General features: G+C 34.8%; 2 protein-coding genes across 2 annotated transcripts in view; one reads left to right on the top strand and one right to left on the bottom strand.

Moving 5' to 3' along the window:
• Positions 1–259: 259 nt before the first annotated feature.
• The window catches only part of EPC2 (enhancer of polycomb homolog 2), a 117924-nt gene continuing 98203 nt past the window's right edge, over positions 260–19980 (bottom strand). Inside the window, 8 exon segments of the mRNA XM_038565163.1 lie at positions 260–2297; positions 3692–4025; positions 4921–5080; positions 6505–6615; positions 6617–6642; positions 15797–16140; positions 16250–16395; positions 17822–17911. Coding sequence (XP_038421091.1) covers positions 2225–2297; positions 3692–4025; positions 4921–5080; positions 6505–6615; positions 6617–6642; positions 15797–16140; positions 16250–16395; positions 17822–17911 — 1284 coding nt within the window. The 3' untranslated portion in view covers positions 260–2224.
• LOC102151798 (peptidyl-prolyl cis-trans isomerase NIMA-interacting 4-like) lies at positions 11455–11886 on the top strand. The gene has a single exon (XM_038565164.1). The coding sequence runs from the start codon at positions 11491–11493 to the stop codon at positions 11884–11886; it is 396 nt and encodes a 131-aa protein (XP_038421092.1). The 5' UTR covers positions 11455–11490.

The following is a 19980-nucleotide window of genomic DNA, read 5'->3' as shown; positions in this document are numbered from 1 at the left end:
AGTAAGTATCTTAAACTTAAAAGTTTTCGAAAAGCACTGGAAAAATGTGTGTGCAAATAACTGAAATGCCATCTGTGAAACAGTTACAACCACCAAAATAAGAAAGGCTTATTTTTCTATTTTACTTCAAAAGGAACAAATAAATTGGTCACCAGTCTTTGAGAAGTTCTGGATTTGCCACATCTCCAGAAACTGTACAAATGGATAGTTGTTCTGTTTTACTTCAGTTATTTATAACATGTATATCACATAAGGCAAATTCACTTCATGCTTTACTAGTAAAATGGAAAAAAAAGCTTTCTCCAAAATTGGCACTAAAGTTGTTAAGTTCTTAATAGCAAGGAGATACATCCAACTATAAGCAGAATGAACACAGTCATAATACAAATCAAATCAAAATTATTTCCTTTATATCATCAGCAATGAGTAACTCCAGAGGTAGTATGGCAGAAACGAGCATGGATCCTATCAGGTCACAACCAATGAAGAAATTAAATTTATTTTTTTCTGTGGTTTTGACCATAAATTGCTTTACACATTTAGGACCTGAATAAAAACCACTCTCAGCAGAAATCTTGGCCCATTAATTCAACTGACATATCAATTTACAACTTTCAGGACTGCAGATATAAAAAATGTAAAGTATAAAATTATGTAAGTTTGAAATGGTTTTAATCATATTCATTAAAAATATTTACATTTCCCAGGACTTACTTGACAAAACCCCCTTGCAATATAATTCTACTCTAAACTTTTATTTATAAAATGAGGCTCATTTATGAGATTTCAATGAATGTTATACTGCAAATTACTTACATTCCGTAAAATATTTTAAGAACTTTTCATATCAAAGGTAGTTTATATTGGATTATCTGAAACCCAATAGTGCCCACAGATGAGCTTCTTATAATTCTTTTCATTAATGCTTGGAAAGCACTGTGAAAATGAAAAGTGCTGTTAAGTGCTATCATCTCCCTTACATTTTCACTTACACTGTGTGCACATTGTGAAATAAACACATATGCAGCATGTCCATGTTTTGATATGTATTTTTATTTCCCTGCAGTTTTCACTTATCAAGAACAAGTAACAGGGAAAGTTGTCTGAACTAGTGCATAAACAAACATTCTGAAACACCACTACACGTATCTAATTTACAAGAACCGTATAAAAAAAGTCACTAAAACACTACACTATGAAGGTGTCCAACGCTTACAGTCAGACTTTTTCCAACCCGTTACTTGCCTTGTAGCCACAGGAAAACTCTCCAAAATTGAAAAGACAATCTTGCCACAACCCTCCCCCCTCCCAACACCTGGGATGGCTCGATATGTAGACTTCCAATAATTATTGCAATGATATGATGCAATACATACCTGGTAAAATATCCTTTATGTGGTGTGTTACAGTTTTAAAGCCAGTTAAAATATGCAGTCTTCAGATAAAATGTAATCCTTGAAAAATTTTCTTATCTGCACAGTTTAAATGTGCTAGATGCATAATTTTTCCTAGTCCGTTTTTTCCTGTGTAATTATTTTTTATAAACTGGTATTATAAATAGAAATATACATTCAAAATATATGGAAAAGTGAGTTACTACATTAAATTTGCATGTATCGATCCATCCCTTTCCCCTGCACAGTAATAGAAAATACTATTTTGCCTTGAACTTCATATTTGACAGTGAAATGCCACTAGTATTTACCAAAAAGTCCATCTAGTCAAATTGTGAAACAAAATGAACCAAGTGAAAACTTTACAGTTCCTTTAGAAAAAAATTACAAGAATTTCATTTCCTAGCTATGAATCTTTAACTTTTTAGACACAAAGTTGGATTTATTTTTACAAGATACAAAATGTAAACATGGCAAAATAAATAGTTAAAACAAGTGATGCAGGATCCCATTTCATGCTCATGATCCCATTAAAGAATTATTTTTTAAAATCCATTCAGTTGCAAATTCAAGTGCAAAAGCATGATGATGAATATCTACTATTCAAGTAACAGAAATAATATTGATGATACAAATAAACTATTTTACAAGGTAGTGATTTTCCCAATTTTACAAAATATACATCATATATCGATTTAACATCCGATATACTGTAGTCCATTTAGGTCCATTGTTACGCTCTGTGATCCACAGAGTGTCGCCTTTTGCATTCAGCTGGAATATGAATGACTGTACACCATCAGCACAGGTCAAAAGCCACATGTTTTAGGTTATGTCACTTCCATAGCTACTGTTGTCTCTGCTATTCCATTTAAGCCCAATCTTTCTGGTTCATGGTTCTCTCTAAAATGAAGCAAGGAGTAAAATCAACATTAATACTCTCTAGAATATTATCAGTATTTACAGACATGTTTTTATGTAACTACAGCTAAATACGTACTTCACAAGAACATTTCCCATTTTTATAATTTCTATACAGGAATGAGGACAAATTTTCTTCAGCTAAGAAATCCTAAAAATTCCTAATTCCTTGATTATAACTGTTTACTTAGGAAAGACAGTAATTTAACATAATATTTCAGTAGAAGCCGAAGACAAACTTCTCATGAAATATGTAACACAGAACCCATCCAAGTTTTTTTACAATAGATGAAATATGTAATACTCAAAAAGAATAATCATTAAAAGTACAGTATTAGTTACTTTCCACTGCAGTTTAACTTTATTTTATTTTTTTTTTAATTTTTTATTTATTTATGATAGTCACACAGAGAGAGAGAGAGAGAGGCAGAGACACAGGCAGAGGGAGAAGCAGGCTCCGTGCACTGGGAGCCCGACGTGGGACTCGATCCCGGGTCTCCAGGATCGCGCCCGGGCCATAGGCAGGCGCTAAACCGCTGGGCCACCCAGGGATCCCGCAGTTTAACTTTATAGGCTTAAGGTCATGTAGTTATTAGTTCATGCACTTCAATTGTTTTCTGATTCACTGTTCTCATGAATTAGTATCACAGAAAGAAATATAAAAACATATCCTGAAATACCACAGATTTAGCTAAACCCAGAATATTCTTAATTTTAATATATACATAGAATAATTTACTTTCCCTTTGTGTACAATGTTGAAGAGAATGCAAATTTTGATTTGAAAATTGAGGCTCTGGGACGCCTGGGTGACTCAGTGGTTGAGTGTCTGCTTTTGGCTCAGGGTGTGATCCTGGGATCCGGGATCAAGTCCCTCATCAGGCTCCCCGCATGGAGCCTGCTTCTCCCTCTATGTCTCTGCCTCTCTCTCTCTCTCTCTCTCTCTCTCTCTCATGAATAAATAAATAAAATCTTTTAAAAATAAAGAAAATTAAGGCTCTGACAAGGGAATTAATAACAACTCCTCTAGCCTTCCCAACTATCTATGCTACAAAAAAGTAACATAGGACTGAAGCTTCTAAAATATGATGTATTTTTGGAGGTCTGATGGTTCCCAATTTGATGTTTCCCCCTTGTTTTTTTAGTACTTCTGGCTGGCATATAAACAGCCCACTAGTGACACTTCAAACAAAATAATCTTAGTCACACAGCTCCACACTAAGCAGATCTCAGTATCTGTTAAAAAGCAAGAAAATCAACAGATATCTTATTGCTTGGGCAGTAAAAAAAAAAAAAAAAAAAAGCGCCTTTTTCCTCCCACAAGATAGCCAGCAGGGAGGGGTGGAATGCTACTGGAAACACACACATGCACCCACCTTGCTATGCTGCTGATGGCACTGCTGGGAGTAACCTTTGGCACTCTGTCCATACTGGCAGCAACTGTGGCAAGTTTTAAGGCTGTTGGCGATGGTGCTGAAGTCCGTGTATTGATATGCACATTGACTGGAGAAACAACACTGACGTTATTGAGGTGCACTGCATTTGTCAGGCAGGAATTGTTCATGGGAAGTGTTTGAGGACTGCTTGTGCACAATGCTGGGATTAAGTGGTTTGTAGTGGTGTGGCCAACTGTCCTTACAAGTTGTACAGCGGAAATCCCTGGGCTGGATGATAAAGCCATATTGGTGGAGTATAACGTTTTAGAGGTTCCTGAAAGAGAAAATCATTCAATTCATATCACGAGACATTAAGTAAACTCTCAAAAAATCAAGAGTTTAATAAAAATAAGTGCAAACACTAGTATTCTAACTAAATCCCAAGTTAATTTCCACACAATGGCCTCTCCAAAGAGAGCTCCTGATCACATCCCTAACCCAGTACAACCCAAGGACAGATCTTTCTAGTGGCCTGCATAAAAATAAAAAGGCTTTACAAAGTATTCTGCTGCATCCCGATTTGGAAAGTAGGAAATAGGACACAGGAGGTTGAAAGCACGTGGAAATGATGGTTGGATTCTACCAGAATTCACACAGGCAAGAAGAAATCACTAAGGGGGGCAATCAGGATCATGGGCTTCACTAAAAGCAAGTGGAAAAGCCAAAGGTGTGAGTAGTAGTTGAAAGCTGATAGGAACAGCAGGTCTTTGAGGACTCGGGGTAGTAAGAAGCAGGTAAGGTTGCAGAGGAATACTGGATTTCAAGAGGAATCAGGAAGGCAGCCCATTGAATATGTGCTAGTGGGACAATAAATCTGATTTTAAACTTATTGAGAGAGGAGCCTGGATTATCCTTTTTTGGTTGGTGATTAGATAAACATGTTTCCTAAGATGTGAGGCAACTCACAGTAGTACGTGGATAAAGCTAGGCAAGGTGGAAGAGCTACAGAGGAAGGTTATCTAGAGGGTGCACGAGGGAAACCGGGAGTAGGTTTTACGTGAATTCTAGAAAAACATTCAGCCATTCCACCACACTTCCCCACGGAATTCTGAAGAATCCTGACTTCTTGTACAGTGTTTTCTCCTTGCATTTAAATAACAAAAGTCCTATCTCAAATCGGTGAGTTCCAGCTTTGAGCTATTAAGCACCACACGAAACCACAAGCTTACCTGAAGGCTGGACAACACCGTTTATGTTGTTGTGGCCAGTGTTCTGTTCCTTGGCTACCTCACCGCGACTTGGAACAGGTGCACTGACCACTGCGGATGCAGCAAAGTGGGCGCTGGCTGAGTCAAGTGTTTTAGACATACAGTCAGAGGTGCTTGAGCCCTAGAAGATGAACGAAATTAAACTCTTGATTTTTCTGATGTGATTTCATGAACATGAATATTAAGAAATGGGCAAACCAAAAGGCAGTTGCCTTTTTCGTCTTGAAGAGTTACAGGTGTTTAAGAGATCTAGGACTCCACAGACTATTTCTGGCATATGAAGCAAGGAAAGGACTAAAAATGGGAAACAACTATTTCAGAGAAAGATCTAGGGAATTAAAAACCTCAAATGTATAATAGTCTACTAATTTTCCTAGTATGTGTTAATGAATGCCTTTAAGAATACTTGACAATCTAGATACCATGGACAAATGAAATCAAAAGGACTAACTGACCATCACTTTTGTCACAATTAAAAAATATGTCTGGCCTACCTCGCAGTTGGCTACTCAAGAGATTCAGAAAAAGCAAACAAAGGCAAGTTTAATGGCCATTCCTCTTGATTCCGTAGGAAGCTGATCAGCTATTCCTAACAGCCAATAGCTCTAGAATGTGGGCCATTCCCAAATCTACCTGGACGCTAGAAGAGTGCTGAGAGGTCCTGGTGTCAGATTTTCATGTTTTGGGATTCAGGATTTCCAAGGTCAGGGTATTTAGTGATCCCCTGAGAAAGAACTAAAACTACTACCATCAGCAGATGCTGGCCTGAGAGCTCATAGAATACAAAGAAGACTGAACGCGTCTCAGTTATTCCTTCAGCATTACTTTTGGAATTATGAAGCAACAAACCTAAGACCTAAACACTAGATGTCTTTCTTTCAGATGGCTCAAATTTGAAACCTACTTTTCAATTACAGTTTAATTTTTAGTGGCTTAAACAACAGAAACTTATTCTCATACAGTTCGGGAGGCCACAAGTTCAAAATAAGTCTTACAGTGCTCATATCAAGGTGTTTGCAGTGCTACCTTCTTCTGGCAATTACACTTTTATATTTTTATTCTTTGTGTATTCATTTAATCATGCCAGTGGAAAACTTCACCTGGTGGCCATTGTTTTCTTCAGGGGAATGTGATTCAGAGAAGAAAAGGGCTATGTTGTTCAGATTCACTATACAATTCAAGAGAATTACCTCTTGGCCCATGGGGCATATCCAAATGGCACTTAAACACATAGTTTAGGAAGGGGTTAGGAAAGTTATATTCTTGGGGGAAAAAAAGTTTTGAGGACTGTATAAGTGGGGATGATAGTCCTAAGAGTATGTAATTTCTTCCACAAATTTCTAATAACCCTTTAAAACAATGTAGTCTCTTTCCTACATTACAAATACCATATTTGACTCTAGTACTCCCTTCGTTAAATATAAACTAGTTTTTGAAGGTTATCCTCCATGACTTGACTAAAATTGAATGAAAACGATGTACTTATGAAGGGGGGGGGGGGGGGGGGGGGGAAGAAACATAACCACAACTAAAAGACAAGTTTACCTGTGCTTTTGGATGTGTCTGTTGCGAGGAATGCTGAGATTGCTGTTTCTGCTGAAGCTGAGCAAGTTGCTGCCTCTGCATTTGAACTAACTGCTGTTGATGTGTCTGGAAACTGCTCTTCTGTGATACCCCCTGTTACTGGTAAAGGACATTCATTTCAGAAATAAGTATGTGTTTTAAAATACTTATAACAACACAAAGTATGATACAGTATCACACGATTGCCTAATTAAGATGAAAAGCAATCGCAAATCGACATCAGCAAAGAACCCAACAAAAAGCAAAAGTGGTTTATGCTAATATCCATAATCTTCTAATGTCACATGCTAAAAAAGTTTCTATATGTAGTGTTTACTGTATAACGTAGTTCTAACAAAAGGATTCTAATCATTTATTCAGATTTAATGTCTTTGAGATCACTTTTAATTCACTATATTGTGGTAACAATAAAATAATTTTGATTTATTAACTGAAATAATAATAATGACTAAGTGATAGCTTTAGTAACAAAGCAGGACCATCCAGAAGACTAAATGATTCTTACTGCTGGTTTCCATTCAGGACATTTTCTCTGATTACAAATCAGAGTAGAGAACAAAGATGTTCATCTAGTTTAACCATTAACTATAGTTTCAAGCCAATAGATTGATACTAAAATAAGTCTTATCTATACAAATATGGGCTAGAAACCAGAGAATCGTTCAGAAAATTAAAGGTAGAATGTATCCTCCAATGTAAGCAATTATGCTGTGATCAACTGTGTTAAAAGTTAGTAGATTTCAAGTAAAAGTAAGACATCTAAAACTTCTGTTTACAAGTTAGCTAAGAAAAAGTTATAATAGAAAACATTTTTCTTTACTTTCATTCACTAGTTTTCAAGTACATTATTGATAAACTGAGCTTGAGGACAAAAGCTATTTCCATAGAAGTTAGTACATTATCAAAATCAAGAAATATTAAGTCACATCAGAATACATCTATTACTAGAATAATTTTGCTCTACTTTTCTTCATTGCTTTCTTTGCTCTCCCCAACTATTCTTTCAATCACCAAATATTTACTATCTACCATGATGCAGAGTGCTACATTTAAGAGTTAAGTGAATACAGGGCAAAATAAACTAAGAGGGCCCCTGCTATAAAATTCTATGGTGTAGTTGGAAAGGAAAGATACGTAAAAGAAATACCAACTAATATGAGTCAACTTTTAAGTGTAATTGAGCAATCAAATCAACAGAACCTAAAGGGGTTTAGCTATAAGACTGTAGACTACACCCTAAACCTAGGTTACTTAACTACCCCCACCCCCAAGTTTTCCATTTAGTATAATTAAAATGAGAAGTTAAAAAAAAATGATAGTAAATTAGATATATAATAAGTTTTGAATACAGTCTATTTTCTATGAAAAGGGAGTTAGGCCCCAGAGATGGACAAAGCATTTGATATGCCTTCATTTCTGTTCTGCAACATTAAAATTTGTATTGGACTATGGGAAAAAAAAAAAAAAAAAAAAAAAAACCAAAACAGTTCCTAGATAGCAATTTTAATTTTTAGAAGATTAAAAGACCTGGTGTTATGATAACGCTCACTCTAAAATTTTAATATTACCTGTATTTTTGAAGTACACATTAGTTATCTTACTGAATTACCAACATAATCAAATGTTTTTCTTTGTTTGCACATATTAAATTCATTGCAAGTGTTCTATTTTTAAATGAAAAAAATATTTTTAATTCTAAATTTACAATCTTCAAAATCAAATGAAAATGTGAAGTATTCATGAATTTCCAGCTGTTTGAAAACCTTGGGAAAGAGATGAAAAATAGTTTATTAGATAAAAAGCAGGAAGGAAAACTCTTAAGTTAAACCCAAATAAATCTGTTTAAGTCTTAGGTGTATAAAGAGTGTGCCAATTCAGATGAAATAGACTTGGAATCTGGTGTTAGCATGGTGTACTCCCTCAAATCCAAGATTATGTTTGTCTAGAGCTAAGTTTTTGTTGTAGTGAAGAGGTGGCAGGTTATGGTGATTGAGGAATAAACTAAATTAATTATAATTTTAATGGCTATTTCAAAATTGAGAGAGAAATGAGAACAGTGAGAATCATCTCTAAAATATTTTAATTCAGAAAATCATGAAATCGAATTCAGAGTAAGTATGTATCTAAATTAGTAGAAAGAACAAAAAGCATTTTTTAATTTAAAAAAATGGTTGGTAGTCCATGACAAAGTATTGCCTACTACAGGTGTTCTAATTGCTTTTTATGAACGATGACCATTTACATATATATTAAAAAGGAATGCTGATAAAATTGCCTGTCTTGGGGAGGGGGGGTGGTATGTCTACTTACTGCCTTGTCTTGTTGAGACCATAATTTGCTCAGAAACCCCATCCTTTCCCCATAGAAAACTCATTAAAATTTTAACCAAGACTCAATTCAAATTATTCAAATTAATGGGGTTTCCTAAATTTTTTAACCTAGGCTGACTTTGATACCAAAAATTTCATCCCTGATCCCATTACCGGTTGAGAATCACTGGTAATATAAACTCAGCTTAATTCTATAATATGCTTTGAAAAATGACATTTTTTTCCTCTTCCCCTCATCTCAAGCTTAGCATGTTATATTCTTTCTTGACACCTAGTTTTCTTTGCTATAATGTTTTGTGCTTGAAAAACAAGCTGATGTTCCTCATTCAGTATTTTCTAGAGCACTGTTCAGTATTACTTCAATTCTTTAGACAAAAAGAGCAATTAGTAATTATGACACAGAATTTGAACACATAAAATATCCTTTCTAACTGACCTGTTTCATTTTGTTAGGGTGAATGGAAAGTGCTAAGAAACGTGTGATCTTAATGGCACAGACACAGTACTGAATTATCATTTTTAGGGCTGACTTAATGGTAGATGGAAGTAGGTAACTTGGTAGGTAATTTGACTGAAAGCACCTTCTCTACTGATTATTCTTCCTTTCATAATCACTCAAATAGTTTCACAAGAAATTTATTTTGCACACTGACTTGCAGTCATCAAAGGGGTAAACATTAAAACACTGCAGGAAAAGGTTGCAGTTATACTGTGAGGAAATCTGTTTCGAAATGAGATAGAGAATAGGAGGGTCCGTAGTGGCAAAAAGGGGAGTTGGGAATGTACAAATCTGTTTATCTGCTTCTCTTGCCAAGACAAGCTCTACTAGTTGCTCAAAGGTTGCTAGCTTAAAACTAAAATTTATGCTGGTCGTAAGTCTACCCTACCATGCCCCTCCAAGTGCTGTCACTTTAAAAGTAACCACAAATCTGATTGTTTTGTAAAGGTACCAATATTTCACTAATCTAGATAGATGGAAAGTGTCCTTTCACCTGAGTAAGAAGTTTTCCAAATCTCTGTGGTTAATACATACTAATAGGAATACATATTATAGAATTTTCCTCTTTATATGTGCAAATATATCATTCTATACACTAGTGATGTACTTGCATTTCTAGGTATCTTGTGTATATAACCAACAGTTGTTTTTTCACTAAAGCCTCTAACCTCTCTGGCTATTTTTTTGATCTGGCTCAGTATCCATCTTATTTTTTTTTTAAAGATTTTATTTATTTATGAGAAACAGAGAGAGAGAGAGAGAGAGAGAGGCAGAGACCCAGGCAGAGGGAGAAGCAGGCTCCACGTGGGGAGCCCGATGTGGGACTTGATCCTGAGTCTCCAGGATCACGTCCTGGGCCAAAGGCAGATGCTCAACCACTGAGCCACCCAGACATCCCTCAGTATCCATCTTAGATATCAGTTGCCTTATTTGCCAAATGAATCCATGTATTTTTTGTTAGAATACCTGTCACCATCCTTGAAATGTTGATTCTGTTTTCAAAAGTCCTACGCTTTCCTCATTTCATCTTTCACCTTTCAGGTATGTGGTTCCTGTGTGGTAATCTGCTAGGCTAACCCCTTATCAGCTTTCCCTACCATATTCTGACAGTGGTCCATCAAAAATATACTCAAGGTGTCACCACTATATTTTATACTGGTTTAATGATTCTAAAAGCCCTAGATCACTGCTTCTTAAACTCAGGCCCACAGACGTAGTATTCATGAGTATGTGGGAAATCTTTTACAAGTATTTGCTAACTTTTGTTGATAGAACTTAAAAAAAATCTAATAGAAACACATTCTGGATCCTCTTGATGACCATCTCACAATAGGGTATGAACATATGATTTTGTGTGTGCCTTTTAAAAATTATCTTTTAATGCAGTGTTTCTCTAAGTGGGCTAATGCAATGTATTCTTGGGAAGCTATGAATTTTTTTAAACACTAGTCTAGACCAAGTTTTCAAAGTTTACTGAAGAACAACTAATACGGTGGTAAAGATTATCTAAGAGTCAAAATGCATATATTATTATCCAGCATTTCTTCATCTACAGGGTAGGTCTTTGTTATAAAAGTCTTAACATATGCTCTATGAAGCAATACTGACTATACACATTTTTGGTTTGTTTTAAAAGATAGATCTGGGGCTGTTGGGAGTAGGGAAGACAACTTATTTTAAACCTTGTAGGTCTTAGTGAGGAGTCAGGTGAAAGTTCATATGAACCTTTGGAGCTACTATGAGGACAAATCTTTCAATCCTTCAAAGGTGACATTATTCGTCCAGGACTATACACACCCTATGATGTAACTCTCACAGTTAAAGGCAAACTAACGAATAGGCTACAAAACTGTGGGGGCACAAAGGGTGAAGATGGGAGGTGAGGTCAGGTGTGAAGGGTGAGGAGATGAAGAATGAGGAACAAATGTATGAAAATGAAGACTCATATAAGGGGTGCCTGGCTGGCTCAGTTGGTAGAGTGTGTGACTCTTGATCTTGAGGTTATAGGTTTGAGCCCCATGTTGGGCTGAGAGGCTACTTAAAAAAAAAAACAAAATCTTTAAAAGACCCATTTAGCGGTGAAGGAAGCCATTGAGGGTTTGGTCGCAGTTTTCGGAGATGCCGCCCAAGGGAAAGAGCGGTTCCAGGAAACGGGGGAAAGGGGGAGCCGCCTCCAGGAGTGACAGTTCTGACAAGAAGGCCCAGGGTCCCAAAGGTGGTGGTAATACAATAAAGGTTAGACACATTCTGTGCGAAAAACATGGGAAAATCATGGAAGCCATGGAAAAGTTAAAGTCTGGAATGAGATTCAATGAAGTGGCCACACAGTATAGTGAAGATAAAGCCAGGCAAGGGGGCGACTTGGGTTGGATGACCAGAGGTTCTATGGTGGGACCATTTCAAGCAGCAGCATTTGCCTTGCCTGTAAGTGGGCCGGATAAGCCTGTGTTTACCGACCCTCCAATTAGGACAGAATTTGGGTATCGTATTATTATGGTTGAAGGGAGAAAATAAAATGGTATGAAAGACGGGAAAAAAAAAAGACCCATTTAAATTTGTGATACTCAACCTAAAGAGTTGTAACTGGAATTTCAGTATTAGTCCTTCAGCAAACTAAAAATTTTTAACTCCTGAAATCTGAATTTATATCTCATACTTCTGGAAGCAATCGTAACTCAAAAATAAATCCTTGTATCTTAGCTAGTTGTGAAAATATAATTTCACCTATTCAAAAACTTTCATATTTGCAAATATTTTATGGCAATTTAGGAAAGAACAGGAAAAAACCCGAAAAAATTAAAAAATCAGGAATTTCTCTGGAAAATTGCTCAAAATGTTGATATTCTTACAAATTGGTATGTTAAAATATTTGCAGCTGGTCAAAAATGCTGCTGGTATCTATCTATTCAATATTCAAAGACAAATGAGGGGAAAAAATGTTAATTGCAACCATAGTCAAAACCAAGGTTAAATAAAAGTAAATTAATCCAGCTCCTCAAGTCTGAACAAGCAAAGCTACATTCATTCATCCATCCATCTTTAAAGTAATTTACACCCAACACAAGACTTGAACTCACGATCTGGAGACCAAGAGTCACATGCTCTACCAACTGAGCCTGCCAGGTGCCCCAAGCAAAGCTAGTTTTAGATATACATTTTCTTAAATTTTGGATTTAAGAACAGTATCTCAAAAGAATAAATAATACTGCAGTTTCAAATGACTAAAAACTTTATCATCTATTTATTTAAAAAATGTAATACTTGCTTGCCATGTGCTGGAAGCTCCTTAAAGGATTATTCTTATAAAACTGCAATATTAAACACTTAACATAGTGCTTTGCATATAATAATTCTAAGTAATTATGTGTGAAATTAGTTTTCCTTGGTTATTCACTTGCTATTTTTCAGCACAATCTATCTTTTCTTTCTCTGTCCTGGTTCTATTCTTTGAGAAGAGTTTTTCAGCTAAGAAAACAGATCTTCATTTTACATAATACTTAATAAGACATGTGTCTTTGCTTTAAAATGAAGTCTTTGGTTTTAGTTCTTCTACTACCTAGGACATACATTCTAATTTGTTTTAAGTCCTTTAGTATGACATCAAAAAGAACAATTAGGATCTATTTAGGACACAGGGATTATGACTTGAAAAATATTAACTGGGTTATTAACATAAAAGAAAATTCTTTGCCACTAGCACTCAAGTTCAAGAACTAAAAAAGTTGTGATTAAACATTATTGTCAAGAGTATCACAGTTCTATTTCTGATTAAACTATTTGTTGTGATATTCCAGCTGTGAAACAGAAAATTCAGTACTAATAATTTGTCTAGCTCAGTGACACACCCTGTAAGGTAAAAATAGGGTCCTGTGTCAGTCTCGTTACTCTTAAAGACAAACATGCTCTCATGACCAAGTCCACTAAGAATAAGGCAACAGTATTTCAGTATTGCCTTCATATTGCAGTATGAAGGCATAAAGACTGAAAGAAATAAAAAAAGATTCTTTTGTCTGTGTCCACCAAATATAAAACTACAACTTTCTAAAAACTCTTACATTCTCTTTAAGTCGATGAAGGAATTGTTATCAGTATTTACTGTACTGTAATGGAATCCAGCTAAATTTTCTAACCAGAACTGAGAGGACTATGTAACGAATAGAACTGGTACAAATGGGTACTTCAAATGTTTACAAAAATGCTGTTAAAAGACTTGTTCCATTATGCATTTATATACCTGTGCCTAATATTTTGAAACAAATATATTAGGAAAAAAAAACACCTTGTGGCCTCAATGATTAAAGGGTCACAGCTGAGAAGGAAAACTTCAAATATAATCCTTTACTCTAGGCAATAGAATATATATTTGAAAATTTCTATTTAAGACACTGATTCTAATGTAGCTAAGTTGTTGCTTAAGTCTTGAAATCTGTCAAGGAAAGAAGGAAATGGTACTATGTTGAGAATACCAAAAAATTAAGACAGGAAATATACAGACCAAAAAGACTATTATTTTAATGATAGGAGAAAGGCAGAAATTAATATATTTGTTATTTAAGTTATTTGAAAAGTGCATCCATGCCGAAGATACTTTAAATGCTTATTTTATGCTAATATATCATGATAGTGTCATAAAATTCTAGAGCTAATATTATGGGATTATTGAAATTATAGTAAGCCATATTCTGGATCAATACAAATAGAATAAAGATGATACAGTAACATACAAAATCTATACATATTTTCTGGAAAAGAGTTTTTAGTCAAATCCTTCTGGAGTTTATTGGGAATGTACAATAGAAAGCTGCAAATATCTGGCCATGTTCAAGGTGAGATGAAACACAAAATCACTTTTTTGGTATGGCATTCATTGTTAGAGAAGAAACTCAAATCTACTATCAAATCTAATTATTAGTGCCTATATTGAGATATTTTTAAATTCCCCTTTTGGCAAAAATTATTTTGAGTAATTTTTGATACAGGAATTCCAGTTCCGTTTATTTGAACACTGTCATGGAGTTGCCTTAAAAAAAAAAAACAAAAAACAAAAAACTAATATTTATCAACTTCCTACTACCTTTAGGTTTCTAGGAAGACTGCCACCACAAATCATATTAGGAATTTATCCATTTCAGCTTCAAAAGCTCATTAAAACTTCACAGACTCATGAACTTTATATAATGAGATACCATTTTCTTTACCTAAGTTTATTTGGGAGAAAATTAACCAATTAATTTGGAGGAATGACATTATCAACTTCTAATTATTCAAACAAATCTAATTTTCTAATATAATCTTTAAATGGATAAGTGGCCAGATCAAGTTTAAAAATAAGCAGTCCAATAACAGAAAGACTGAATATGACTGAGACTAAATTTCAAACTAAAATGATTTGCAACCACTTTAAAGAGGTTTTACATAATTTCACATAGTAAAATGCACCATCCAGGTTAAAGTAACTTCGAAATACATACGTTTTATATAAAGAAAGGATATCAACAGTGTAAGAGAAGTCACATCTAGTTTGGTCTCTGGATACCATGTACTGATGTATCTATTATAAGGATATTAAAAATTGTACCTACTTGTATACATGTGATAAAGACAAGACTATCCGCAGATGAAAACAAATCAAAATTACATTTTAGATTGTCTAGATACTATACATTTACAATGTACATGTCATAAAAAATTAATTTGAGCACAGTGTTTCTTAAAATGCTCTCCAATCTCAATCAGAGGTAAGCTACCAGACAAAATTACAACTAATCATAGGGAGCTTCTTAAAAAAAAATAATTTTTCAGAGAGAGAGCTTTAAATGGTACTTTGAGGAACAATACCTACATTTGAGCAAAGTTCATATACACAAAAAAAGGAAACTTTCTTTACCAAGTGCACATTATGGCTATGAAGATCTGCCAGCAGCTTATAACCATTCTGCCCACAGAGAACTGCCTATGTTTTCCACCAACACACTCACAAAACCAGGCACACACATTCAAAACAGAAGTCAGGAGTGCCTGGGTGGCTCAGTTGGTTAAGTGTCTGCCTTTGGCTCAGGTCAGGATCTCAGGGTCCTGGGATCACCCCACATCTGGCTCCTCGCTCAACAGGGAGTCCGCTTTTCCCTCTCCTCCCCGGCTCGTGCGCTCTCTCTCTCTCTTTCAAATAAATCAATAAACTCTTAAAAAAAAAAAAAAGGGTTTTATAGGTAGTAGGACACTGGTTAAAATATGAACCCTAACAACAGGATTTAGTTTCTTAGGCTGGAAAAAAACTCTAGTAGGTTAAGATAAAAATAATTCCTTTCTTCAGTGGGATTATGAACATAAACCTTAAAATTTACCCTGAGCACTTATGTAGTGAATAATGAAAATTAAGGAAAAACAGAAGAGCAGGATATACTTTTAAAAAGTGACAGCTTACCTGATATGCCATTCTTGCTGGTGTTCAATAAAGCTACAGATGCTGCAGAAACTCTTTTATTGTTCACAGTCTGCCCTGATTTTCTTGAGGTACATTCTTCACTATCACTGTCCTGTAAATTTAGTAGCCTTGGCTGGAAACACTGTAGTCGACATGATCTGATATTGCTTAATATTTCAGAGAGGGACAGTCTATTTTCACAATGTTTATTGGAAGCATTGGTCCGAGTGAAATTAGAAGAAAAGTCTATAGTTTGGGAAGAGCTTGAAAAACCATTCAGCATTTCAGGGTCTATCTGTTTTAGGACTGGGTCATGTTCTGTGGATATCCGGTCCATTATAACCCTGAAAAGCAATATAAAACCAAATATTATCTGGAAGAACTTAATAACATTTTCTCTACATCCTCCCTGCTAGCTTGTAAACAAAAAGCAGGCCAAAAGAAATAGTTTACCTTCCACCTCTGCCAATTCGCCTCCTTGCAAATCCTATACATCTTCTTGGGACTGTGAGCGTTGTAAGGCAATGCCTATATCTCAACTTATCCAAATCTGCCAATTCTGAATTTTCAAATGAGTGGTTAGCTTGGTCCAAACGAGGCTGCAAAGAAAGAAAAAAAAAATTAAAAATCAGGGAGTAAATCTGAAATGAAGAAAAGTTAAATCATGATAAAAATAAAGTACAGCATTAGAAGAACAGTTGAAATTTAGATGTAAAACTGTAAAATTGGAGTTTAAATGACATTAACTAAATAAAATTTTATAAAACCGAATCAAAAGTTCACTTACCAAAATAACTCAAACTGAATTTAGTATTTTAGGGTATAACATATTTTCGAAGAAATCTATCTTTAAAGAATATTATGACTTTTAACATTTACGTAGAAAAGCAAAGACACTATAGTTAGTAATGTATAGGCTTCTTATTGAGATAAATCAGAAGGAAGTTTTGTTTTGTTGTTGTTTTGTTGTTGTTGTTTTTTAGCCAAAAATTGTACTTTATAGCATTTATGGATTAAGCTAACACTTCCTTTATTTTTCTGGGTCTTAACATTACTCTGCCTTTTCATAGTAATTTTCTTTTTCTTATTAGCATAACTCATAAATAACTTCCTACCTCTTCTACACTAAACAGACACACACACACATACCCTGAAATGATGGAAGTGTAGATGTTTACCATAATGCAACAAGAAAAATGGTCTCTGCAAGTCATATCTGAAAGCTATCCTCGTGACGCTACAGTTAGTTATACCTTTATGAAAACCCGAGCATTTGGGAGTGAGTCTCTCCTGATATAATGCTGCACCAAAACTTGACTTAATAGCACAAAGTAATTTCTAAGTATGTCAAAAAGCTTGAATATAATTATTATATAAGATATTGCCATGAAGAAAGTTTAAAAATGATTCTTTTATGTTTGATCCTTACTTGGTATATGCACAAGATGGACTTGCCTAAAATAAATTTTAATAAGCAGCAACTATCAAAATTTTGGGGCACCTGGGTGATTCAGTCATTTAAGCAGCCAATTCTTGATTTTGGCTCAGGTCATAATCTCAGGGTCCTGAGATCAAGCCCCATGCTCAACAAGGAGGGTGCTTCAGGATTCTCTCTCTATGCCCCTCCCCTCTGCTCATGTGTGTTCTCTCTCTCTCTCAAATTCTCAAATAAATAAATCTGAAAAAAATTTTCAATTAGAGATTCTGGGCTTATTTAACTCTAGCAGTGACAGTAATTTTCCTAACTGCTAAATTAAGCTATAGTTAAGGCTCAAAATAAAACTAAATTTCTAAAATTTAGAATTTGAAATTATCAATTTCCAAGTAAAAGGATTCTGGTATTTTTTAAATATCTTCTGAAAGGACTCAGTACTTTTCAGCATCTTTCACTGGTATATATAGGGGATAGTAAATAAAAAATGCTGATGGACTTCTCATTTGTAAATCAAGACTAAGTTACCTTGACAAGAACTACCTATTAATTCCAGTTCATATATATATACTACAAAAAAATGAAGTTCTTACAGCATAATACTGGCATCCTGCTCGCCTCCTGAAAGCACAGGGACCATCAGGATCATTTTCCTCTTCAGGTTCTGATACTGGGGATGGTACCTAGAAAAAAGAGGCATGAGACATTCCATTCAGGAGTTACCAAAGTCAACAGATCAGTCTTTATAATGGTCTAAAATCAGAGTCCGATCATAAACAGTAAATCATTCCTACATTACTTCTGGTAGGCAATAAATTCTCCCAAAGAGTTAAAGACCAGCAAAGATTCTCTATGGTTAAAAATGATTATTTTGGATGGGTTAGTTCTTGAAAGTAAGTTAACATGGTTTTGTGTAATGGATTCTGAACATGTAAGTACTTAAGAATTAGTAGTTTTTATATACCCACTTGTATATTTTGTAAATAATGTATGTGACCATGAATGCTTTATTTTTATTTTGACAGTTATGCTTCACTTATAAGTACATGTATTTTTATGCAATGACTTTCTCTGTAATAGAGTCAAATCTAGGAAGTTAAAACACTATTTATAAAGCTTATGAATAGTGCTCCCTCCAAAGTGATTAAGGGCATACATTTTTCTCAAAGGGAGTCCCTTATTTCCCTACCCATTTTTTAATAATCACTTTTTAAAAAAGTTTTATTTAAATTCCAGCTAGTTAACGTATAGTGTAATATTAGTTTCAGGTGTACAGTTTAGTAAAACCACTTTTTTAAACTTAGTAGATCAGAAGCAGAAAATTAAAAGAAAGAAAACTTGCTAAAAGTAAGCAGACTGGTTGCAGAAAGAAGTGATAAGCCCATAATCTGACAGCAAAAGAAAAAAATACTTTCAAAAAGCTGTCACATAATTTAAAAGCATTCTGCCTGGAACTATGTGATCTTAGATGAAATATCTCTGTATAATGTGAGTGGACCCCTGGGGCAACACTGATTAATTAGAGCAAACTTTATATCATAAAAGATGGATTAAATGATATACAAATATACTCTGATACAGCAGAAAATAATACGGTTTAGAAAAATTTCTACTCATAATGGTTAAAATTAAAAAAAAAAGTTTTGGTACTTAAGTTTCAGTTGTCTCGCAATTTCACTTTGGAGAACATCTCTTTTTCTGACAATGCTGGCTCAACCATATTTACTTGCAAATTTTGAACCTCACAAATCCCTCTCTTCCTATTTTGAGAGGAAAAATGTGTTCTCTACATTATTTCCAAACTGTGGTAATTACCACTGAGCAGGGTCATCCAGGGGATAAAGGCATTTGTTTGAGGTTGCAATATACCTCCACCAACCCTATGGGGGAGACACAGAAACAGTAAGCTGGGGCTGATTCTTCTTCCCAGGGAACCAAGCCCCCAAACCCAAAATTTGAAAGGAAATCCCAAACATGAATTTTATACTTTGGTTCCTTTGCAGATCATCTACCTCCTCTAAAATACACAGAAGGAAGCGTTACAAACTCTTAGAAATTCTTTTATTTATTTATTTTTTTAAGAAATTCTTTGCATAAAGTATACCACCCCTTTGTCCTGACCATCATTCCCCAGGAGTGGATTCCAGGATTTAGTGTGAGACAAAGGAAGAGAGAGCTGCATTAGAAGAATCAGAAGCATAATCAAGAAAAGATAAGGGTTTTTAATTCTGCTCTGCTGCAAATCAGTTGGGATAGGTCTGGTTAAAATGTTCTCTTAAGGCTCCCTATTCATTCCTATGTTCCTTGTTTACTAGACAAAGAAGAAACATATGATTATTTTAATGATCTTCTTAGCAATAAAATACTGATTTTGTAACAGCTACATCCTTAATAGCTGCCTAATGAATGATGTCCAACTACATAGGTAAATATGAATTCTTCAGCAAGAAGGGGATATCATTATAAAAATTTATAAGGGTTTTTAAAGACCTAGTTAATGGACTCAGGAAACTAAGTTTTAAAATACAATTCGAAATTTCAAAATTTTCATGTGGGTTTGAGGGCTGGGGACTATAAGAATTCAGAACAGAAACAAAGGTCCCTTAATGCACGAGGAATATATAGGACTAGTATGTGAACTTATGCCTTACCATCAGGGTAATGGACTGATTTTAGCAAGAAAGGAAGTTTCTACAGGTCGTAATATCCCATATATCACCTTAAATGGCTAAGGTGTAAAAGCAAAGTTTTA

The sequence above is a fragment of the Canis lupus genome, chromosome 19 (assembly GCF_011100685.1).
Source record: "Canis lupus familiaris isolate Mischka breed German Shepherd chromosome 19, alternate assembly UU_Cfam_GSD_1.0, whole genome shotgun sequence".
Lineage (NCBI taxonomy): Eukaryota > Metazoa > Chordata > Mammalia > Carnivora > Canidae > Canis > Canis lupus.
This window is presented reverse-complemented; position numbering and strand designations above follow the sequence as displayed.

What these genes read in the sequence shown, in the direction of transcription:
- LOC102151798 (XM_038565164.1), top strand. Translation starts at nt 11,491, where the DNA reads ATGCCGCCCAAGGGAAAGAGCGGTTCCAGGAAACGGGGGAAAGGGGGA.